Here is a 26,467-nt window from a genome sequence, read left to right as displayed (position 1 = left end):
AAATGTCAGTTTATTCACTCTGGTATTAGCACATCTTTTTATTTCAACGTTGTGTTACAACCTGCAGGAGCTAAACTGATTTTGATTTAGGCAGACAGATTCAAGAGACAGTGGGATGGATTTAGAAAAGAATTTGGTAACACTTTCTGAATACTTTATTCAGCAAGGATAAAATAAATGACAGTAAAGACATTTATAATGTTACAAAAAATTTTACATAGGGTAAATGTTGTTATTTTATACTTTCTAGTCATCAAATGTCTGAAAAAACAACAACAATTGTATCAGAGTTTCCACCAAAATATTAATCATTACAACTGTTCTTAGCATTGACAATAATAAATGTTTCTTGAGCAGCAAATAAGCATACTACAATGTTTTCTGGAGGATCATGTGACACTGAAGACTAGAGTAATGCTGCTGAAAATTCAGCTTTGCAACAAATATATATATATTTTTTACACATATTCAAACAGAAAACAGTTATTTTAAATTACAAACATTTTTCACAATATAACAATTTTTACTGCATTTTTGATCAAATAAATGCAGTGTCGGTAAGCTTGGTGAGACATCATCAAAACCATTGCCAAACATTTTAATGTCAGTGTAGATTTGACTGCAAATTCTGCAAACTCACAACTTTCATTTTATATTATATTTATCAGTATATACTGTATATATTTTGCTGTGGCTCAGTTTTTCATGCTGACCGTGAAAACATGCCCTACTTTCTTCACTTGATTACTCAAATTTATATCAGTCAACGGTTTGCAGTGTGGTTTGAGCTTGTTAAGATTGAGCAGAACTGTGACCTTTTATATCTTGCTTTTAAGACATGATGCAATGTCAGTCTTCTAGAGTGTGTAAACAATAGGGCTGTGAATCTTTGGGTAGGCAGAGAGTCGATTCGAAAAAAAAAAAACTTTTTGACAGTATATATTCATTGGATCACTTGCTGGTGACGATGCAGAGTCCAAACATGTGGTAAGAAGCCGCTGACTGGCTGAGAAGCTTTCACTCAAAGCTTTCCTCGGGCTGCTTATTGGATGAACCGCTAGAATGAAAATCACTCACTAGTCATAGGCCTGGGCCAAAATGGGTGGGCCCGGACCTAAAATGGTAGAGCTGCGGCTGATCTGATTACAGATAAACCTAGCACTACAGAACTACAGAAAAGTAAAGCTACTTCACTTTAGAATTACTAGCCATGAGTCCTGAGGAGAAATCACGCATCAGCTGTGTCAGAGACAAACAGAGTGTGAGTGCAATCCCGTGACAGTCTCGGGCGGTAAACAGTGGAGCGCGTGAAGGATAGATGCGAGGCACGAACACTGTTCAAGGTCTCCATTTATTTGTGCGTGTAGTAATGTAATGTGTGTATATTTTGAAAGCATTGAATCACTATAGAAATCGCGATTCATTCGATTCTTAGCGTTTTAAATCGATTACTGTCAGAGATCGGTGATTCACGATTCAAAATCATGTTTCAAGATCGATGTGTATGAATCGTCAGGTTTTGGAATCGATGCATCGAGAAAACGAGTGAATCGTTACACCCCTAGTAAACAATCAGGAAAGCTTCATTATTTTTTGTTTCATTTGATCAAGATGGCTAAAGCCCCTTTCACACTGCCATTCCGGCAAATACACGGGTAAAGTGTTCCGGCAATTGTTCTCGGGTCGCTAGATTTTGCACTTTCACACTGCCAGTGATTACCCGGGATATGTGCACAACCCATAAAGATCCCGTTACGACACGTGACATCAGGGCATGATGTGTAATGTACAAGTCGAAAACGTTAGGCACGTTATACTTTCAGTGAAGCAAGCGAATGATCTCGGCGTCAGCGTGTAGGTGAGGAACTAACTGATCTTCCTTCATAACAGCCGGTAAAAGAGTCGCGCTATCACTTCGACATGGCATTAGATCTGGCTTTTGTTCACCAGCGCTCGTCCCGGGTTGACCCCGCAAAGTTACTAGGTCCCCGACCCGGGTTCAATGCTGGAATCAATCCCTGGATGTGTTTGCTTTCACACAGAAAGTGACCCGGCAATGTTCCGGCAATTTGCCGGGTCCGACGTGCAGTGTGAAAGTTGCTTAAGTGACTAGTGATGTTCGATTCGCAAACCAATCGTTCAATTTTACCGGTTCTTCTTAGTAACCAGTTGAATCATTTCACCAAATCAAACTGAATCGTTTGAAACGGTTTGCATCTCCAATAAGCATTAATCCACAAACTACTTAAGCTCCTAACTTTTTTAACATGACTGACACTCCCTCTGAGTCAGAATAAACCAATATCCCGGAGTAATTCATTTACTAAAACAGTACACTGACTGAACTGCTGTGAAGGCCGAACTGAAGATGGCAGAGCCAGATGACGAACGAACATGCCCACTGCTGGAGCAGTTCTCGTTCTCAAGTCAAGAACCGGTTGCATTGGTTTTCGGCCAGTACACTGAACCGAGAATCATTTCTGTCTGACGCATCCGATTTGAGAACTGATGAGCTGATTCTATTTCTTGATTCAAGAACCGGTTGCATCGGATTTCGGATCACCAGTACACTGAACAGAAAACCGTTTCTTTCGGACGCATCTGATTTGAGAACTGCTGAACAGATGATACTGCGCTATGCATGTAATTTTTCAAGTATTCTGTTAAACATCGGAAAGTGTGATAAAATAACTATTTTATTTTGCTTTTTTTAAGATGAATGTTTTTAATCTGTATATTGTAGATTATGTATAGGCCAAAGGGGTTTTCAGGGAAGTTGGACAATAATTAAGACTCTAAAGACTCTATGTTTAATAGGAATAAGGGATGATTTATTAAATATCTGTACTGTATTTATAGTTAATGATGACACATTCACAAACTGAGTTTGTAGTAAACAGAACATTAACACGAGTAGAGCAGCTGATGATATTGAACTTCAGCATGTAAGAGCGATTCTCGTTCTCGAGTCAAGAACTGGTTGCATCGGTTTTCGGATCATCAGTGCACTAAACCGAAAACCGTTTCTTTGAGACGTCACCTTCAGCGAGCCAGATGTGGCGGAGTGTCTGAGGCCAGGCCTACACTCAATGTATTCTTGAATACCGGTAGTAGGCTGGATGTCCATATGTAGTGAGCCTGACGGGATCTGTGTATTCTTCTGAGTTCACAATTCTTCTAGTTCTAAGCCTGTGTTTTCCCTGACAGTCCCACTCTGCCTATATAAATCTCTATAAATGGTTTGAACCACCTTGAAATCTACCATTTGTTGGTAGCATCCGTGCTGTCCGTGTGCGCTTCCAGATCGCTTATGTGGAAAGTGTAGCAGAGGCTTAAGTGCCACCTACAACCCCTCTCATGGAGGATGTGGCTTTCCCGGTTGTTCCTTTTCCAACGAAAAAGGGCATGCTTTCCCAGTGTTATCCAAGTCTTCCTTAGTGGTAGTGCAGAAATTGCAGAGGCTGGCCCTTTTCCGCCATGATCTCGGGTTCTAGCATGGGGTTAGGAGGCTTGTGAAAGGCACTTTAAGGGGGAAGCACCAGTTTTTCTTGGGTAGGGATTCCAAATCCTCTGTCATTGATGTGACGTAGAAAGTGACCGACTAAAAGGAACATCTCGGTTATGCATGTAACCTTCATTCCCTGAAGGAGGGAACGGAGAAATCCAGCCATTGAGTGATGAAAGTCTACTATGTATCTCATGTTCCTCTTCAGGAACTCGAGCTGCGTCGAAGTGCTATGGGGAACGCGTCTAGCGTGAGCGACTCTGAATATCGTGTGTAATCAGTCCAATGAAAGAGCGTGACGTCACGGGCGGGGTGACGTAAGCGACCAGGAAGCTATAAAAGCACATGCCGCGCAGCTGGCGTTAGCTTCGCGTCTTCAGCAAGCGCTCTGTGTGTGAATGTCCTCTGTTTGTCTTGTGAGTCTTATTTACTGTTGTCTGTCAAGTAGAGCTCCTAGTCATGTCTAAGATTGGGTTCATGTCCATGTCCAAGCCTGGGTTCGAAGCATGCTGAGTCGGCTCTCGAGGGAGCCAACTGCCCGCACTGTGAGAGAATGTTCTTCATTCCCCGAGGGCTCTCTTTGAGGAGGGAGCCTTCGCCGGCGTTCCCCGTGGTGCTGGTCCCGCTTTGGCTGAGGCAGGTTGATGTGGAATCTGTCGACAGGGATTCGCCACCCCATTTGCCACAATACAAGGAGCTCTTAGAGGTGGTTACTTGCGCGGTGGCCAAACTAAGCATCGAATGGCAAACACCTGAAAACACCTGAACCACAGTGAAGCAAGCTCGATGAACGCTTCCTGCGGGCGGGTCAACCACTTCCTAGCCAGGGCCTTCCATTCTTTCCCGATCTGCACGAAAAAACTACTGTTTTCAGCCTGCCTCTACATCCCATCATCAGATTACTATGGCAATGTGGTGGGGATGGCAGAGCATGACTACAGAGCAATGCATTGGGTGGAACAGATGCTCGCGAGCTATCTGTCCCCCAGAGTCGCATCATCTCTGAAGGCGCCGGCGTTGCCCTCCAAGCCGCTCAGAACAACCTCGGCTTTGGTGGGCAAAGGGTTTGCTGCAGCAGAGCAGGCTGGTTCGTGTCTGCACACCATGGCGGTGTTAAAGGCGTACCAAGCAGACCTGCTTAAAGAGCTAGACGAGGGAGAGGAGATCAAGTCCCATGATATATCTGAGCTAAGAAGGACCGCTGATCTCTCCCTCCGTGCCAACAAGGAGACTGCTCGAGCGATTGGGCGGTCCATGGCAGCTATGGTGGCCGCAGAGAGACATTTACGGCTGACCCTCTCCGAAATGAAAGAGCGGGACAGGGTCTGCCTTATGGACACCCAAATCCAGCCTTCTGGCCTGTTTGGCGACGCAGTCAGTACTGTCGTCGACAGGTTTCAGGAGATCCGCAAAAAGGCGGCTGCGATCCATAAATTCTTCCCTCGTCACTCTCTCAGGGCATCTGGGTGGGAGGTGCCCCAGCCGCATGCCAGCTCCTCGTACCGTGAGGCTCAAAAACAGAGCGTCGCCTCTCATGCTCCTCTGGTCTCGTCCGAGGTCTTCTAGGCCCAAACAAGATCTTAGGGCAGTTATTGAAGCCAAGAAGTCATCGGCCAAGAAGCCCTGATGCCAGAAGTTCAGGGCTTCAGAGGGAAGCCTCTGCTGGGGTAGGACCGCAATACACATTGCCGGTCTCGCCTCAGCACCCTCTGGGGGCCGATTTGCCAACCCTGCCAGTGTTCCAGCATGCAGCGGTCCCACGCGAGCCTTGTTATCAGTATCTTCCGCCTGTGCACGTAGCGGGGCTGAGACTCTCGCCGCCCCTGCGGGGCCTCTTACACCAGAAGTCAGTCTCGAGAGACTGATTCCCTTAGTAGATTATTTAGCAGCGGGGAAACTACTGCCAAATGTATCTCAATGGGTCCTGCACACAGAAAAAGGCTACAGTATTCAGTTCGGCTCTGCACCGCCAATATTCAACGGGGTTACTCCGACGATAGTAGGTCCCGAGCAGGGTCTGGTTATGTAACAGGAAGTGAAAGCCCTATTAGAGAAGGAGGCCATCTAGGTGGTCCTTACTCAAGACAGGGAGTCCGGGTTTTACAGGCTGTATTTCATAGTTCCAAAGAAAGCAGGGGGGTTGCAACCGATCATAGATCTGCGGGTCTTAAATTGATCAGTTATGAGACTGAAGTTCAAAATGCTCACGATTACGCATGTTGTAGCTCAGATCAGGTCCGAGGACTGGTTTGTCACAATAGATCTCAAAGATGCATACTCCCACATATCCATCCTTCCACAACTCAGGAAGTTTCTGAGGTTCGCTTTCCGGGACGAAGCTTACCAATATCAAGTACTTCCCTTCGGACTTGCACTCTCACCCCACACATTCACAAAATGTGTAGATGCGGCTCTGGTCCCCCTGCGCATGCAGGGCATCCGCATTCTCAACTATATCGATGATTGGTTGATTTTAGCTCAGTCAGAGCAGGTTGCGGCTCGGCATCGAGATGTCGTTCTCGCACATATGGGGGAGCTGGGTTTGAGACTGAACGCCAAGAAGAGTATACTTTCTCCAGTTCAGAGAACCACCTATCTAGGCGTAGTATGGGATTCGACCACGATGTAGGCACGATTGTCCCCTGCTCATATCAAGTCGATCTTCATCTCAGTCAAGAGAGTCAAAGAAGGCCAGTCACTCACTGTCAAACAATTGAATGGAAGCTACACCCCCAGGTGGTGAAGCAGATATGGAGAGTTTTTGGCAGAGCTCAAGTAGACCTATTTGTGACTGAAGAGACATCACAATGTCCCCTTTGGTTCTCTCTAGTTCATCCAGCTCTTCTGGGACTGGACGCTATGGTACAGATCTGGCCGAGCCTTCATCTGTACACATTTCCCCCTATTGCTTTGCTCCCGGGAGTACTGGCGAGTGTACGCTGGGACGGGGTCTGTCTGTTGCTAGTAGGCCCATTCTGGCCAGGCCGAGTATGGTGCTCCAGTGCTGCAGGCCTTCTGTCCTCCTCCCTTTTGGGAGCCTGACCAAGAGAAGCTAAATTGTATGGGTCCATTTCAAGCGCTGGATGCATATGTCCACAGAGCTGCCCTTTGGAGAAAAACAGACCAATTGCTTGTGAGCTACGGTAAGAGGGGTTTTCCTGCTTCTAAGCAGACTATTAGTCATTGGATAGTCGAGACTATCAATGCCACCTATGAGTCCTCTGGTCGTCCTCCGCTGTCGGGAGCCAAGGATCACTCCACACGGGGTATGGCCAAGGCCTTCCTAGCAGGTGTGTCCATGCTGGACATCTGCAGTGTTGCGGGTGGTCCACACCTTCTACTTTAGAAAAATTCTATGGCTTAGACATGCCAGTCACTCCAGGCGCTTCAGTCCTCTCATCCTAATCTGTGCTCTTCGGATACACACTAGGCAGGGGTTTGGTAGTCTGGCAGCATTGGTATTCATTCCCCATAGCGCTTCGACGCAGCTCGAGTTCCTGAAGATGAACGTCGCTAGGTTACGTATGTAACCCTAGTTCCTCGAGGGAACGAGATGCTGCGTCTCGAGGCCATAACCCCGGCACCCCTGCCGGCACTTGCTGGTACTCGAAGCTGACGCCAGCTGCCCGGCATGTGCTTTTATAGCTTCCTGGTCACTTACGTCATCCCGCCCGTGACGTGGCTCTTCCATTGGACTGATTACACACGATATTCAGAGTCGCTCACGCTAGACGCATTCCCCATAGCGCTTTGACGAAGCGCCTCGTTCCCTCGACGGACTAGGGTTACATACGTAACCTAGACACGTTTTTGTACCATTTTGGGCCTTGGCATGGAAATTCTCATATTTTACTCAACTGCTTCACGTTTTACATGACTTACTTTCTTCAGATGAACACAAATTAAGAGTCTATACTGTGCAAGTGGATGGTAACCCAAAATCTGACACTTTGTAGACTATAATGATTGGTTCTGGGCAACTTTCATAGTAGGGCTGCATGATAAATCGCATATGATATTTAATGTGGATCTTGTCAGTAAAGCTGATTCTGTAATCAGCAGTAAATCTTTCTTTGTGCTCATCTGAAGAATGAAAGTCATATAGGTTAAATATAAATGCATCATTCATTGTTTCATTCATTCATTCATATACGGGGTTGGACAAAATAATGTGAACACCTTGCAAACCTGCAATATTTCTTTGTTAATGTCTTTTACCAACATTTGCCTTTAATAAAGCTTCCAGCTTTCATAGAATGGATTCATACAACTTGTCCGAACAGTCTCCAGTTGAATCAAAACATCTGCCAGTTGTTTTATAGATGTTAAAGGAAGGGAATCTACTTCTCACTCTTCTCTCCTACAGTGGTTTATGGCCCCATCTTTTTCAAAGTTTTAGCAGTTTCAGCTCTTTCATTTCTCATTCCCTTTCATTTAATTTCTTTGAGTTCTCTTTGTTTTTTTTTTTGTTTTTTTTATGGAAACGGTAGTTAAGGTGAATATTGAGGTTTGCTGTCACTTTACTGCAGCAGTTCTGTGTTATTTGGACATAAGTGCTCGACAGTTCCTAACATTCACTTTTGGTTTTATGGTCACGTCACTGAATAAGTCTTGCCATGCTTTGTGTACCATAATCATAATGATAACACAAATAGGTTTGTTGAGGTTACAGTCACTCCTTCTAAACAGGCTTCCATGATTTCCTTTTCTTGGAAGTCTGACAAATCAACCATTTCACTTACGGCTTGTGATAAACACTGCTGACTTATACTACACTGATATACTGTAAAAACTAGAGAATAAAAGTGAAAAGTGAAGTGACATGGCCATACAGACAATGAAATACAGACAATGAAACATGAAGTAAAAGACAATCCAAAGGTTTTCATTTATTTATTTATTTTTTTTTTTTTTACTGAATCTTACACAAATTATATTACCCAATAGAATAATAGGTGCTCACATTGTTTTGTACAACCCCTGTATATCCCAATTATTCAGTACATGGGTGATGTTGCCCTTTTACATATAAGAATAAACACCCATGCATTGTTTATCTTTTTTCTCCATCTCCTCTACATAAATGCCTGGGTTTTCAATACATTCCCTGGTAATAAAAGTTTGTTTTCAAGAGGGTGAGTGAGGCTGAGAGAGAGAGTGTGCTTGAAAGAGAGAGTCATTGGGAGATCTCAGGGTGCTGTTCTGCTTAACTTCCCCCAGTCAAAAGCTCCTCAGTGTGGCTATCCAGGCTGGCAAATCAGCCTGTGCCCGCTGTTTACTGTGCCGGTCACAAGGGCCACCAGAGCTGGAACAAAGGGGGGTCTGTTCCTATTGTCCTTCCCCAGAATGACAGCTCTCTGTTGGGCTGAGAGACAGACTGGGGGCCCTGGCTCCCACATACAGGGACTGAGGAAAGTTTTAACTGAAACCAATTCTTTCTCTTTTCAACTAAACACTGCCTCAATGTAAACACCTGCGGCCATTCACTGATTCTATCTGATAGAACCGGAAATCGATGTTTACATGGTTCAGGCTCCTACTAATAGGCATTTAATACTGATCGAAGCATAAATTGATTTTTGGCCTAATGAAGATAGATTAGACACATTTATTTTCATTTCAAATCCAAGGACTGAAATTATTCCTAAATGAGAAATGAACACAATAAAGGGCGTAAAGCAATCTGTCTTCTGAAAACATAAATCAAAGCAGCTGCTGTTCACATCTGGGTCTGCCCTGTTCCCCTGGTGCTGAAGCCACTTTAATGAGTGTACCTGACACCTGTGCCCAAGGCGAAGCTGTTGCAATATCCTTGCAACTGGGTCCTTTTACACATGACACTAAAATATACAGAGCATTTGGAGGTTAATGTGTCAGGAGGGACAGAATAAACAGCTCAGGTGAGCTTCAGAAGCATTGCATTAAACTGAGTGTTTAAGAGGTGCTGAGCTGTAAGAGGCAGGTGGGACTGGCCTCACACAACAGCTGTCTGCCATCTGAGTCCCTACATCTGGCTGTTTTGGTCATTATGAGCATTTATAAATCACAATGGAGTTCTCTGTACCTTCATTGTTCCTCAGCTATGAGATTAAATAAAAACTTTTGCTCAACCTTCTGCATCCTATATCCTCCCCCCTTGAGACAAAGGCTTCTTTAAAGTTAATTTGTTGTGGATTTGAATAACCCATTTAAATCCAAACTATTTAATATTCCTTAATTTCATATTTGTTTTTATTAACCACAACATGAAGATTGGTGAAATGAAACAAAAGTATACTATAAAAATAATACATTTTTCAAAATTGTAAATAAAACAAAGATTATTGGAGTACTTTTTATAAGAAAATACTATTTCAGGCTACTTACAAATTATACATTTAATTCAAGGTGTTACTTGTCATTCTTGTGTAATTATTTACTTTCAATTTCTGTATGAAAATGTATTTTTAAGTAAATCCTACGCCATTTTTATTCAGTTAAGTATATATTTAATTCTGTATTGGGACATACATTCATGTGTAACAGATTATCAAAAAAAAAAAAAAAAAAAAAAAAACTTGATTCTATGCATTGATTGTTCTTTGAATTTTTATATGTGGGCATTGCCGTTGCCAATTTGGGGATTTTGCCAACTAATTTACTGACTTTCCCATTGTTGCTGCTACTTATTTTTTTTTAGCTTTTTTTGGTGATTAACATAGAAACAAACAAACAATACATAAATAAATATAAGGAAGACAATCAGTAATTTGTAATGTTTTCTCTGTTGTTATCATTATCTGCTATCATCAGATGCTATCAAATACAGCTGAATTCACAGCAAAGCCACTGTCTTTAACATATGTGTATAATGATTTTGTCAGACGACGCCTGGATTTTAGCATTGCAGAGCAGCAGATATAGTTGCACTGGGTCATGTTATCTAAAAACAGAAACATAAAAGTATGTGAATGAGAATTGTTTTATTGGGAATTTGGGTGTATTAAAATATGGGCAACACTTGCACTCGAAAGTGGAGGCAAATAAGCGAAAACTTCTAGGGGCAGAGTTTAAAGAGACTTAAAGGTTGGAGGTGAGAGAAGTCAGTCATTTTAACTGGAAGGTCCAGTTATGACAGGGCGAGTTTTCATTCCACAGTCTTAACAGTTTAAAGAATTAACTTAGCTGTAGCGTCATCAATGAACCATTCACATTTACAATATGAATAAGGTGTTCCCATCCGGATCAAGCTGTAAAGACATGTGTATACATGCAGCTTTGTAAAATTATTCAGCAGCCTTCACCGCAGGCAACTTTATAAAGGTATTTCTGTTTTAAACAGAAAAACATTCTCTTTAATTATAATTATATATTCTCTTTAAAACATTTACACATCTGGCAGATGTTTTTATCTAAAGTGACTGCATTTAACACCGTTTTATCAGTTCTTGCTTTCCTCAATAGACCTCATAACAATCCCACTTTATTTTTTATTTTATCTCCTTGTTACTTCTATACAGACAGCTGTAGGCTACTACACGTTTAAAACATAGGGTCAGACAGACCTCCTATAATTTACAGCCAGCGTGTAACTAATGTTCCCTCCTTGCTTTTGAGATGTTCTGATTGTAATATCTACCCTCAGGTAAGATCTCCAGCACTACAGATAATAACAGCAGTGTAATTCACTCTCTCTGACATGTTGCAATATCTTTACACAACGGGGCAATGTTGTCGCCGCAGGTGCATTTCTGAAAACGGGCATCCATGAAGCGCGTAAGCAGCCTCCACCCGTCATTTCAGTTCAGAGACAATCTCTATCTGCTGATAACCCGACGGCCCTGCCGTTATCAGTCGCCTGCGTCCTCATACCTCCCACTCTCCGCTTTGTTAGCGGAGTTTAATCGGCTCGGCTTCGCTCCTCCTCCTCCAGTTTGCCATCTGGACTCGGAATCTCTGCGCGTCTACAGGTTGCGCGCTCTGGAAAGTCAAAGGATTGGTTTAAAACACACGCAACAGGTTATAAGTGCGCTAATGAATCCGAGAGCTATCTCGAGAGGGAGAAATGTGGGAACAAAATAATTAAATATACCAGCGATAACATTTCAGTCATCACCTATTTGGATTGGCTCATTTGTATTAGTGTGAAACTCTGCGCGAAAGTTCATCATGGTTTCTTTGCTGGATTTATGCGCTCTTGTTCTGTCGCTCGTTTGGGGATATTGCGTCCTGGCAGACACGGGCTTTACAAACTTTACTCTGGACAACGAGGTCCACTCTAGTTTCATCCACCGGCGCTTGAAGAGCCAGGAGCGCCGGGAGATGCAGCGGGAGATCCTGTCAATCCTCGGGTTACCGCACCGGCCACGGCCGCACCTCCACGGCAAGCACAACGCCGCGCCGATGTTCATGCTGGATCTGTACAATGCCATGTCCACTGAGGGAGACGAGGAGGGCTTCTCGTACCCCTACAAGCCCGTTTTCACCACTCAGGGACCGCCGATCGCGACCCTTCAGGACAACAACTTCCTGAACGACGCGGACATGGTCATGAGTTTTGTTAATCTAGGTAAGATGGTCACTCGCGCACTGACAGGATGGCAAATGCCATATTTTAACTTATATCGAAACCAATATTAGGCTATATTAAAATAAATTAAAAATCCACAAATTCTTGTTTACTGCAAATGCACTTAATTGGTCATAATGAGTGTTGAGATATAAAATAATGAATGGAGTTATAACTTGAGTAAAAAGAAGCACTCAAGAACTTTAGGACACAATTTTGACAGAAATGTCTATTTAATAATCATTATTACAAGGCGCTCTTGAATGCTTTATTCTGATTGGTCAACTCATCAGTAAAACCTGTTTGTTTGTAAAACGGATAGTTCTGGTCTTTGCTTCTGATTAGTCAACTTAGGCACCCAGCTGTTCAATATATTGAAACAGCTGTGAGGCAAAACACCTGCCTCTTCTTGAGTTTGCTTAATAAAAGTGAAAAGTGAACATTCTAGAAACAGGTTGTGCCTTCAATGTTTTTATATGTAACCATTTAATAAAATCAAAGAGGCCATGCTACCGTTACTACTGATTGAAAATTACATCCTTGGAGATTTGGACCCATTGCACCCTATCACTGAGAACATCATTAGGGTTAAAACTTAGAAAAAAAAACATATATTTTTGAGAAAAATTGGACTAATAGTTTTACAAGAAACAATTTAAATCTGCATAACTGTGCTTTCAGTTGTTTGTTTAGATCTTGACAATGTCACAAAGTCTGGTTCCAATAGCGAAACTGATGTGGTTTATTTTGGAAGGCAAAATGATTATGAATATGAAACATTATTATGGGGATTATATTTCTATTCTATCTGATAGTTAGTTGAAATAAAAGCCAAAGCTCAGATTGATCCTCTGTCTCTTCATGTTTTGGCATCGGCAGGAAAGACCTGACACAGAAATCAGATAATAAGACGGCTGAGTGAATAATAACTGGTCAAAGAATGGGGATTTTTTTCCCCACTGAGAGTCTTAGATGTTTTATTTGTTCCTGGGCCAAATAGCACGCATAGTTCTCTCCTTCATTGCTTGTTTGATTTTATTAGGCCACTTATCTCTGGACAAAGTCTTAACCTTGGCATGATTTCCAAGCCCCTAATGCTGTTGAACACAAACCTATATTTGCATTGTGTGTTTTGGGGAGTGATAATAAAACTCTGGCGCATTCCCAAGCGTCTGCTGTCTCAGTGCCAGCTGTGTCTTCTACTAATGTTCAGGTGTTCAGAGCTGGCTGTAAAGTCTCTTTATCGTTTTCCTTCTCTGCAGTAATGATATCAGCTGACAGAGGCACAAGTGTTTTGCTAAGTGCAAAGTACTACTCGTGTCTCATTTGCTTAATTGCAGTGACAAAGCCGGGGCGGCTCACATATATACTTGCATTCAAAAGCGACAATGGAATGACACTTAACTATGGAAACCATAGAAAAATAACAACATATAGTTGCTACTATAAAACCATGACACTAAATATATACATGCCAGTTTGATAAATGCCTTTTCTTAAGCACCATTGTAGCTACGGTTCACTGTTTTATTCTAAAATCAATATCTGTAATAACTGGTATTTTGCAACATGTCTTGTAAGAACGCTCCCAGGTCACCATTCAAGTAGCTTTTAGTCATCCACCTTAACCTCCACCTAAAGTGTAATCTGTGACGCCGCCTAACTTTGCCTGCCTGAATGTTTCGTAAGAACCTGACTTGTCTTATCAGCGAGCTTGATAGTTTCCTCATTAAAGCGTCATCAGCTGCACGCAAGCACAACACTGCCATGCAAAGTGTGATTTATTGTCCGATAAGAGCAATTATGTTGTTAAGGGTGTGATTTGTATCACTGTTTATTGGTAAGATGGGTTGGATGTGATAGTTAAGTGACGATCTGAATTCTTCTGAAACTATAAAACCTTTATGACGTTCCAAACCTGTATGACTTTCTTTCTTATGCGGACATAAAAGAAGATATTCGGGCTGAATTGTCTTTCTTATGCAGACATAAAAGAAGATATTCGGGCTGAATTTTGCCAAATACAAATACAAAAGAAACAAAAAAACAGGTTTGGACTGAAATGAAGGTATGCAAATGAGGACAGAATTTCAACTGTTAGGTAAACTGGCCCTTTAAAAGACTTAAAAACATACTGTCCCTTTAAAAACTGATTAAGACTTAAAAACATATTTTGTTTAGTACAATGAAAAGAAATGATTAATCTGGGAAAGGCTAATGTGTGTGTGTGTGTGTGTGTGTAAGTGTATGACTATAGGGAGGGAGGTGACAGCGTTTCTTATTCTGAAGTGTGTAATTATCTAGAGGACTGCTGTATTGTGTCTATTCTGGACAAGCACTGACACAGATGGATTTGACCACAGAGGCTCGCAGATTTAAGGGCCTCTCTCTCTTTCTGCTCCGCTTTAGCCCTTCCCGCCAGCTATAAATGAAACAACCTGCTGCAGCCGCTGCCACCTTTCATATTAAACACAGTGTCAACAGAGACTTTCCCCTTTGGCATTTTACAGGAAGAATGTGCAGATATATGTATATATTTACTTAATCCTCCCCGTGGTGGTTACGTAGTTGCTAATATTGCATTAGGCCCAGAGAACACCGCATGGATACCATACGATACGAGGGTTTTGCTTTCTTCCCTGAATCTGTCATCCATAAACCTGACAGTTAATCATAACAAAGATGTTTTACATAAGCAAAATGAACACAAGGAAAACAAAAAGATTTCACACAGAAACCATATGCGGTCCAATAACATCTAAAGGGGTTTTTAATGTTTACTGGAATAGGATTTTCCCCAAATCCCTTCAAATTATGAAACGCACCATTATGTTCCCAATGGTTTTAAGAAGGAATGCATTATTTGAGCTGTTTTTTTTGTTTGTTTTTTGTTTAGCCAATCATAATGCTGAATCTTCAATTTTGTCCGACAAACAAACCAGACAGGATGGTGTATACTGATGTCTTTTCGTGGTTAAAACAAGATACCTTCTGATATTCATTCGTGTTTATTCAGGTGCATTGTCAGTTTCCACTGCATGATGCACATGTAACATAATGGACATTTTAAAACAGATTTACTCCTTTTAATGGCTCCTTTTCGACTTATCATCTTCATACCTTCGAATATAAACTGAAGTTTTTCAGTTGAGATACACCATTTTCAGATGAAGCACCCTAAGTGTTTCTCATATATGGCGAAAAGAAATTGTACTTCTTGCGCCTCCATCTTTGATCACTTGTACCCTTTCCTTCTGAATGAAGCTGGGTGGCATTCGCCGCTTCTAAAATATTATGACAACACTTGTGGATCTGATTTCACAGATACTCTTCAAAAGCACAGTGGGGAGGCCTGCTGAACGACAGGCTCTAAAGAGGCTTTGTTTGGCATGGCCAGACCCTCTTTATTCCTACACATTTTCATAAGGCTGGGGCACAATTTACGACAGATATGTGGGTGCCTTGCTGCTCCAAGAGAATGAATCTTTCCGTCTGTCAGATGAAGTGTGTTTCAATTCCTGCGCAGGTGTGACTGTTTGTAGTAGCACTGGAGGCAACGGCTTTGTACTTGAGTTCTATAGAGCCAGCTGTGTCTGAGCTACATGTCTGTGACTTGAGTAATGTTTAGGATATAGTTTTGTCTTTTGATGATATTCAATGCCATTCGTTTTAATATTGAGTATATCTCCCAGTCTTAGTTGTGTCATTTGATTGCCCCATACAGGATCTCGTTCTGTTAGGTTTAAAAGATGTTAGTGTGCCTGTGTGTAAAGTAAGTGGGTGTCTGATTTCTTTGGCCCCTTGGGACTGGGACATTTAGTCTCTGAGTCACCTTAGTAAAAAGCCCAGCTGTGTAAATGACCTACAGCATGTATGTAAAATGTAAACGCAACATGCAGCACACGATACGAGTCAACACTGCAGAGGGTGTGTGAATGCTCCAGGGATCAAAAACGTGCTTTTCAGTGTGTGAAATGTTGATTCTCTTCAAGACACTCAGCAAGATAATACTCAAAGAAAACCACAAGAAGTTAAAGGGTTAGTTCACCCAAATATGAAAATTGGCCCATATATTACTCACCCTCAAGTCATCCTAGGAGTGTATGACTTTCTTCTTTCAGATGAATTTATATTAAAACATTTTATTTGATCTGTCAAGCTGTTTAATGCCACTCAGCAGGTGTTGCATGCATCAGTCCAAGAGAAGTTATATAAAAAACACCCATCCATTAAAATATTGTCTCACACGGATCCAGGGGATTGAACGAATCAATGCATTTTTGTAAAAAAAAAAAAAAAAAAAATATATATATATATATATATAACGGAATAATCACTTTAATGTAGCTTGCACCAACAGTGATCTTTTTAAAAGTGTATTTATGTGTGTTTTGCGAAAGAGTCAAGAAAGTGAACTCAATTTAAGTACACTTAGTGGCCTTTTTTCAGTAGTATTATATTATCTGCAATAGATTTTAAAAATACACATTTAAGATTTGACACGCACTATAAGTGCACATCACACATCTTTTTCAAAGGGGTTCAGTTGTTCATGAAAAGCAGGGCAGATATCAAGGCCTTTAACTGAGTCTGTCAGACCACTTTGTAGTTCACTCCTTTAAAGTCAGAGTTTCATTTCTAGGTGAGATGTCCCCATCCCAGCGTGTCAGGACACTTACAGGCATGTCCAAAGAGAGAACTATAATTTTGGCCTCTACAATATCCTCTGAGGATTCATCGTTTCTATTCACCTCGTGGAAGCCGAGATGCAAAAAGGCACGAGAATGAGGCATTGGAGGCAAAGATGTGCAGAAAAGGGGTTGGAGAGCTAAAGAAGCCAGGGGTTGTGATTAAAAATGCAGGGCTGAGTGGAAGAACGACCTGCTGTGTAGTCATTTTATTTCTTCTTATGTTGTGACAGCCCATATTATGTGGATGAAAACAAATGCAGACAACACTTCGTTTTCATACAGGGGTCACTGGAACACCAGAACTTCATAGCAGTAACACAGAGAATGTGAAGTTCTGTTCACTATGATCAACAGTACAAGAGTAAAGAGACTAGAGAGCTGCTTCTGGACTCTTCCTCCACGCAAAATAACCTGTTTGTGAGTGCCTCTATGTCACAGTTTTATGTAACAGCAGCGGATCTTGACATGTGACCTAACTGTGGCCAGTTTTCATCGCAGTGCTATTAGAGAAATTCAATTCAAATCTCAAATCTGTCATATTGATGGCATGTGAATGTTAATGTTGGTCTGAACGGATGCATTAACAACCGTTTATTCAAATAATTTTAGTTTAGGGACCAATTCTCACTAGTTGCATATTAGAATGTATATTACTAGCATATTGACTGTTTATTAGTAGTTATAAAGCAAATATTAATGTCTTAGATCCCTTAATCCACCCCATACCTAAACTTAACAACTGTCTTACTAGCTATTAATAAGCAGCAAATTAGCAGTTTAATAAAGAAATAAATTGTTTCTGAACATTTTTATCACATTGAACAGGACATCAACATTGATGTTGATGTGAACAGGTCTTAAAGGGGGGGTGAAATGCTATTTCATGCATACTGAGTTTTTTACACTGTTAAAGAGTTGGATTCCCATGCTAAACATGGACAAAGTTTCAAAAATTAAGTTGTACGTTTGAAGGAGTATTTCTGTTCCAAAAACAGGTTTGTCACAAGTTTCGGAAAGTTTTTTTTCGAGTATGGCTCGGTGTGACGTTAGTTGGAGCCTAATTTCCTTATATGGGTCCTAAGGGCACTTCTGCCGGAAGAGCGCGCGCTCCCGTATAGCGAGGCTGAGCACAGACATTTCAATGATCAGAGCGATTCACAAAAGTAGTGTGTTTTTGGTTGCCAGGGCAAGACAACCCTGCACAGATTACCAAAGAAAAAACAGCATTAAGGGACCAGTGGATGGAGTTTATTTTTTTATTTTATTTTTATTTTTACAGAGCATCAACGGAGTTGTGCAAGTGTTTTTGTTTGTTCCCCTGCATTTCGAAGATGGTTGTTTTACAAACAAGGCCCAGTTTGACGACGGATTTACACATCGTTTATTTCTTAAGGAAAATGCAGTCCCAACGAAAAAGGGTCACGATCGTGTGTTGGAACCGCAGGCGGTGAGTAAAACTGCTTCAAATATCTCTGTGTTGCTATCAGCGCGTAACACCTCTGGATCTGATTTTGGATCATAAATAAACGGCTGAATCTGACTGTTAGCCATGGTTTGTTTTGGATGATGGGTTTTCCCTCACGGTAATGTCAGAGCTTCCACATGCTCTCAACGCAAAAGCCTACTCACGCTCTTTAGCTCCTCCAGTCGGTCGTGTTTTTCCGGGAAAAAACGGTACAGACTATCTTTCTCTTATAAATATAATAAAACTAAAGACTTTTTGGAGTTATGAAGGATGCAGTACTACTAAAGGTACTCAAGATTAACAGGAGATTGAGTGAAAACGAGCATTTCACCCCCATCTTTAAGCCAATGGTTCTCAACCAGGGGGCCAGGGGCACTTGGGGGCTTTGGGGAAAAAATAAATAAATATAAAAATAAAGAAATACATTCATACATACATAAATTATTAATATTTTTTTTCCAGTGCATCGGAAGATTTCTTTGGAAAAGAGTGTGCTAGAGTTCTCAAGTACAATCACATTAAGAAGCTGTTTACCAAAAAATGACTATTGTCTTCTCCCATTCATCTCTCGAAACATACAAATAATTGCTCAAATAGTCCATTTTCAATTATATTAAACTATTTTCAACAATACTTTTTCTCTGTCAAATAAAGTACAAGTATGTTCGGTAAAAACGCGATTAATTACATTAAAAGTTTAAAGTTAAGGATCTTATAAGCCTTTTGAAACGCCTAGAATTTTGCTTCGACCTGAAGTGTCTCAAAATCCAGGTGCATTTTAATATTCCAGTCAAAACCAGACTTCCAGCAGAAATGAGTCCTGATGATCTAACAGGATTTCATCTATTATGAATTAGACTGCCTCTTTCTGCAAGCGCTCAGACTTCCAGCAGTCTGAGAGTAAGATGGAGAGGGGTGAATGAGTTTGACCTGACCTGACCCCCGCCGTTAGTTCAACCGCACCTCAACACTTTCCACACGTCAGCCGACCCCGTGCTGAGAGTCCCGTCGGGTGAGGAAATGGCCAGTCTGCTACCTGTCACGAGAAAGAGACGTCATTACCCCATCAGTTTTTTATGGGTCTGTTTTCCGTCTCTCAGCCTTGCTAATGTGTATTGAGAGCATTAGTCACAGCTCGCTCTCATGCGATCCTCTGAATAGCCTGCAAGTGGAATCTCTGATAGAAAGATATCAACTTCTCAGTTATTCAGCCTCTAATTGATTCCTGTTCTTGTAATAGGACACATTTACATCAGTCTCTGGAGGATTCATAAAAATCACCGCTCCTGGCAACATGAGCCACACATCCGATCATGGTGAATAAAGGTGAATGAACTTGCGTGCTTTACAAATAATACTTTGCAGATGTTTAGAATAAATGGACAATGGTGATTAAGAAATAGTCAAGTCAAGTCACATTTATTTATATAGCGATTCATATGGTGCAGATTGTTTCCTCGCAGCTTCACAGCAATAAACAAGAAAATAACAGTAATTATGAAACAAATACAGAGTTATGAAAGCAGCTCTATAAACACAATAGTGTCATCATATAGTTCGGTTTAGTTCAGTAACAGCGTTAAATGTTGCAAAGTTTATTAGTAATGAAGCAAACTTGATTTAGATTTCAATAGTGCAAAATTAATCAAATTATGAAACCAGCTTAATTTAGCTATACGCAGCTCTACAGAAGACAACAGTGTTGTTATTCCCCTCAAGTCAGTTAAGTGTTGATTCAGGTCAGTTCAATCACAGTTTCAGTGTTCATCGATTATGAAACAAATTTGATTCAGCTATAAAGCAGATCTATAGAAAACATTAGTGTCGTTATCCAGCTCAGTTTAGGTCAGTTTGTTCTCACACTAGTGTGAGTGCCATCAAATTAATAAGATAACTGAATATTGTCTTGTAAACAGAGAGTAAATAACACAATTAAAAGTATAGTTCGTTCAAAAATGGAAATTGAAAATGTTTGCGTACAGGGACATAAAAAATTAATTAAAAGTGATACGTGGACCAAGGTGTCTGAGATTGTTCATTTTCCTGGTTGCTCATGTGCAGTAAAGTTATAGGAATAATAATCTAATGATATAATAAATAATAGCACTGTAGTCCCAGTTTACTTTTAAACACATTTCCCTGATTATGCTTACATTAAGTAATGTTTATACTTGATTATATTTACTTAGCATTTTCAATGCAAGACTTTTACTTGTATCAGAGTATTTTTACAGTGTGTTATACATTATTAGGTAAAGGATCTTAATTCTTCGTCCACAACAATATTTAATGAGGTTAACTTATAACGTTACCCTCCTTGTGGGTAGTCTGCATGAGATCAACAAGCTTGTTTGCTTTGCGGCCGCTTTAAATACAAAATAATCATTCGATCTACGGCAGAGCGTCTGAGCGCTCACAAATCTTTCTGCAGCGTCGTGAACAGAGCGGCAAGAGCGATTTTTGACGCTCTCGACGCCGGCGGTGTGAACGCACAGTTATTGATAATCTGTGAAGTAGGTTGTTAAATTCCTCATCTTGTTTGGCATAACAAAATAAAATATTATGCCAAACTACTTAAAGGTTTTGAATAGATTTTTCAAAAATATTACAAAAACATATTACAAAAAAAAACCCAACAAACAAAAAAAAACAATCTAACTATATAATATTTTTTGGTATTCTTTTTTATTATTATTTTTTTATGATTTTAGGACAGGTGTATTATTTTATACTATTATACTTACTTTTATCTTTATTCCCTAAAATATATATACAAATCAATTTAAATTTAGACACTCATAGAGGTGTATTCACTTTATTGTATGAATGAACTGCATGTATTTTTCGGTAAATTAGAATCCTGGATGTTCTACTACATGACAGTCACACAGTTTTAACCTTTTGTTGTGAGTCTACAAGAGATGTGTCCTGAGGTTTGCTGAAAGCAGACACATGTCTGTGTTTGTGTGTTTGTTGTATATATCTTATATATATATATATATATATATATATATATATATATATATATATATATATATATATATATATATATATATATACATCAGTGAGCCTCTTGTTAACGCACAGACTCTCTTGAGTCTCACTACAACAATGGGTAATCCTTCAGGACATTGTTTTTACACACACAGATGCACGCACGCACACACACACACACACACACACACACACACACACACACACACCACACACACAAACACACACACATAGATCTCTGCTGACACTCAGGCTCACGGCTGGCAGTCAGTAATGTTTTATAGTGTGTAGGTAATAAGAAGCTTTGTTGGGGAAGCATAACGTAATAGGTAATTATGTTAGGATTAGCAATGCGCTGTCATTAAAAGGCGTCTGACTCAGTGAATATTCACAAGTGAACACATCATATCTTTGTTTTGCTCTTTATAAACTTGTATTTATCATTCATCCTAGACTATTAACAAGCTCTGTCATGGAAAGTTAATGATGCCTCATTCAGGAGGGATTGTAGGACTTTAGTCCAATGGAGGTCTTAGTCCTAAAGTGATCATGAGCTGATGTGGTATAGAGAGATGAATCTCACTTTAATTACAGCACCTGTTTTGACGTGTCAGTTGTTTGCAACTTTCATCATTTTCTCATTTTCATCTCATTTTAAACCCATTTGACCTTCGTACATGGCGCGCAAATGGAGATGTTCTGCAGAATGTCTGAGCTGCTCTTTACCACAGAGTGAAAATGAAAGTTGATTCATACTGTTGAGCTTCAAAAGGTTCAAGATTTCTAAAGCAACAAAGATTTCTGAGAGGAGAAGTCTGAAATGATTTACTTTAAATCTATCTCTCCATCAAATGATTGGTTTGCACTTCTTTGGTGGTGCTTTTTGTCCTTTTTGGAGCTCCACAGATCATTCTGGTGAAGGTTTCCTTTTGTGTTCTACAGAAGAAATAAAATTGTGCAGGTTTGGGACATCATGAGTTTGATTTTCAGTTGAACTATCCCTTTAAATCCCTTTCTGGCCTTGTATCTAAACTTTTATGAAAAAGAAGTGCATTTAATTGTATTAAATGTGCATGCATTGTACTTTAAACGTAAATAATATTAATAAAATAACATGGTGCACTTTGCAATAATGTCAAATTAAAAGCTTTAAAAGATTAGAAGTACATAATTGTCATTATAAATAATAGTAAATCATTATAATTGAATAATATTTTGTTGTGCTTTAAAGAAACACACTTATTTTGATGTGTCTTTGACTAACATACTAAAGCACATGTAAAGAACACTAGACACATTAATAAAGTTAAATTATTTAATATATTTTGAATGCTCTAAATTTCAGCTTCATTAGATATATATTTAAATACATACAAGTTTCAATAAAAATGACATATTTTTAATATTTTTAACAATTTAGCAAAAATTATCGTCATTCTTCAATACACTTTAAAGGCATAGTTCACCCCAAAATGAAGATCACCCCATGATTTACTCACCCTCAAGCCATCCTTGGTGAATATGTCCTGGCTCTTCCAAGCTTTATAATGTCAGTGAATGGTGGTTGAGATTTTGAAGCAAAGGAAAGTGCATCCATCCATCATAAAAAGTGATCCACGTGGCTTCAGGAGGTTAATAAAGGCCTTCTAAAGTGAATCAATGCTTTTTATAAGAAACATTTCCAGCGGATGATGTACGACATAGCCGTAGAGTAAGCTCTGGTGAGAATATGCTAGTCTAGCGAGAACCAAGTTTTGCACAACAAAGGAAAACCAGTCTCTTCTTGGCTTATATCTAAATCCTCGGACATTTTTCTTTACAAATCCTCATTTTGTACTTATTTTTTGTACTCTAATTTGTGATTGATGTTTTGTTTTGCTGTCTCCTCTGTGCTACTGCATTCATCTCTTCTCAACAGAGATTCTTTATTAACAGAAGGCCTTTATTAACCCACTGGAACACTTTTTATGATGGGTGGATGCATTTTTTTGAGATTTAAAATCTCAACACCCATTCACTGCCATTATAAAGCTTGGAAGAGCCTGGAATTTATATATATATATATGATTGTATTAGTCTGAAAGAAGAAAGTCATATACACCTAGAATGGCATGAAGGTGAGTAAATCATGGGGTCAACTATACCGTTAACCATATTTCAACAGACAATAGAATAATGCCGTTTTATATAAATATGTATTTGAGTCCTGTTTAATTATGTCAAACTTAAGTTCAGCCTAACTGCATTTAATATAAATGTAAACTATAAAACATTTTCCTTTAATTGCGAAAAAATGCAGTGTCTACAAACATTATATTCAGTTATTTTAAATAACATTATTTTTACATTATTTCCTAAATAAGTACTCTTTTTAAAAGGCATGTTAAAGTGTACTTTTTTCACAAAGGAGGGTTTGCATGTTTGAATCAGTTATGGGTCAATAAATGATGATTCCAGACGAACAGATCCATATTTAGTTCAGTATTTGCTTATGTTCCTCTAAAGCTCCACAGCAGGTAGGACACTTTCAGCACAGAATCATGTGGCACCATTTATTCACGATTTTCCATTTTCCACTTAAAAGGATTACATATGTTTTTTTAACCTAACTTTTACTGTATATCAGGCCAGTCGGATACGGCCCTTCTGGTCTTCACTTGTCAGCTGGCTCTTGTTCAGAGCAATCATTAAAGTGCCGTGTGAGATGGATAGTTATGGCATAGCTGTTGTTGCTAAACGCTAAAACATTAAGCATAGTGTATTCCTTCCTAATGCTTTCCTTCTTTGTTCTTCTTTCTGTTGTTTCTCCATCTCTGGCTCTGTGGAAGGGCCTTCCTAGCATTCCTGCTCTCAGCGGGCTGCCCTTGGGACACTGCCAGAGGTTAATACAGATGTTTCTGTGCATCTGCTGGCCTAAGCAGCTGTGCGGGGAACTTTATCAGCTCATAGTCCACACACACACACTCTTACCCCCCACCTCCTTCAGTCCCTGTTTCCTCACACACACAATCTAATTTGAAGCGCTGTTTTTCCAGGACTCTTTTCCAAGTGTACGAACTGTAGGTCTAGACATGTCAGTTCCTTCTGTTTAGAGCTAGTGTTTGCTGGTTGTTGATGTGACTGGTGCAGATGGACTGGTCTTGGAAGTTATAACAAACAATAAAGAGTGAGTGAGAGGAAGATTACCTCTTATTAGGAAGAAAATTTTCCCATCGGCCTGCTTGGCACCAAACAAAAGGGACGTTTTTGACAGAATTGGTTTGCTCTTGTTGAGTTTGATTAGTACTCTTGCCGTGGCATGTAGTCTTGTGGAACTGAAGTGCTACTCTTCTTCCACGTCGGAGATCATAATTGCTGCTTTCTATTTAATGCATTTCCTTTCGCATTTCCTTTGTCACATTTGTTGCTTTTTCACTCTTCTTTTCTCTTTGTGAGGAGAGTTGCAACCTGCCCGTTTGTTGTTAATCTGAGTTCAGTTCTGTCTTACTCCCTCACACAGCTCCAGATCATCAACATTGAGTAACAGATCTCGCTGTGCTAGGAAATATCCGAAAAATCACAACAAAAGATTCCACAGCTGTTTTCTTTAGTCCAGTCGACACAATATAAAAAAGAACAAGAAGAATGAGGAGAACAAATAATTAAATATCCTAAAATGAATTAAAATAAGTTAAAATAATTAAATATAATAATGTTTAAATATCCCCCCCAAAAATTCTAAAATTAAATATCCTAATTATTATTAACTTTTGTGGAATTATGTGACAAAATGTTAAAATTATTAGGTACTAAGTTATAATCATGCAATAAAAGTCAAAATAAAAAAAAAATCACAGATTATGACAAAATAATGAAATTTTTGTCTTCATCTCATAATTTCGACCTGGTCAAAAATCTTTTGTTACTTGTAATAATTTATTTAATAATTTTGTTTCATGTCTTAACTATATTCTGTTTTGTAATAATACTGATTTATTTCTTTAATTTTGACTTTTTATCTCATAATTCTGACAATATCATATCATTTTGGCTTTTTATCTAATAATTGAATTAGTATCACACTTTGACTTTTTATCTCATAACTCTGACATAATTTTCCATACATTTGGTAGCCCCAGCATATCATGTAATTCATTAAATATTTTTTTTAAATCAGCCCTGCTAAAAAAAAAAGAAAGAAAAATAAATACAAGGAAAATATTATTAAATTACATTATCCTATTATATTTTTAATTTGACTATAAAGAATGCTGCTTCAAATATACAAAATTAACCTTAGCAATGAATATAAATTTGATTTTGGAATTTAATTTCTAAACAGACTTAAGACTCACTCAACACTGCAGAGAGTCCAGAAGATGGCTCAAACCCAGCCAGAGACCCGATAACCGATCAGAGGCTTTTCAGAAAATAAACACAGACATAGATAGATACACACACACACACTCATACATAACTCATCGACTCTTCACAGCTGAGAGGAGAAGAGAGCCAGAGATAAAGGATGTATTAGTAGCTCTGTTTGTGCTCAGATGCCTGCCTTCTTGAACTGATGCCAAACCAAACCCTGAGATCTGCACTTCATTTGGAACAATTCACTTTCTAAAATGAAAAAAGCTTCTACAAAGAGAAACTTTATTATTCTCTCAGCTCAAAAACGCAAGAAAAGAGCATTGGTTTAAAGAAAAAAACATTAAAAAGTCTAAGTGTGATGCATGTATTCCCTGCAAGCGTCTGTAAACTGGATCTTTTTATTCACTGAACCCCATAATACATCACAGGATGTTAGCACATGCTAATGAGCTAAATGAAAACACATTACTCTGAAGCTGAGCAATAACTGCAAGCCATTGTTTACGGTGACCTGAAACGTGTGTCAAATTAGTCTGAAAAATGGAAATGGCAAATATTACATCAGTTTATGCTTAAACCGCTGGCAGCTTGGAGCTGAACAGGATTCTTTCATTAATTCACTAAGTGTTTCTGGATCTAATTAAATTAAATAAACAACAGTGCAACAGTACAATGCAAACAGACTGTGATGTGTGTGATAGCGCCTTTGCTAATGTGGATTGTTGCTTACTTTGTGTGTCTGTGTTAGCTTACGCCGTTCATCTGTACATTTGCATGCATATTTATGAGACGAAAAGAACAGTGTATATTGTTGTCTCTGCACAATGTTTTAGTCTCAGAAAAACACCTGGTTTATAGCATGTGATTATGTTGCTGATTCATTCATTCAGAAGATGAAAGATATGCAAGGC

At 39.6% G+C, this 26,467-nt stretch overlaps 1 protein-coding gene across 1 annotated transcript in view; it reads left to right on the top strand.

The window, feature by feature from the left end:
* Window positions 1-11,150: 11,150 nt before the first annotated feature.
* LOC113070272 (bone morphogenetic protein 7-like) overlaps window positions 11,151-26,467 on the top strand; it is a 47,485-nt gene continuing 32,168 nt past the window's right edge. Inside the window, exon 1 of the mRNA XM_026243506.1 lies at window positions 11,151-12,053. Within this exon, the coding sequence (XP_026099291.1) occupies window positions 11,654-12,053 (400 nt within the window). The 5' untranslated portion in view covers window positions 11,151-11,653. The remainder of the gene's footprint in view (window positions 12,054-26,467) is intronic.

This window comes from Carassius auratus, unplaced genomic scaffold (assembly GCF_003368295.1).
Source record: "Carassius auratus strain Wakin unplaced genomic scaffold, ASM336829v1 scaf_tig00003633, whole genome shotgun sequence".
Lineage (NCBI taxonomy): Eukaryota > Metazoa > Chordata > Actinopteri > Cypriniformes > Cyprinidae > Carassius > Carassius auratus.
Note: the sequence above shows the minus strand (reverse complement) of the source record. Positions and strands in the feature narration are given on the sequence as shown.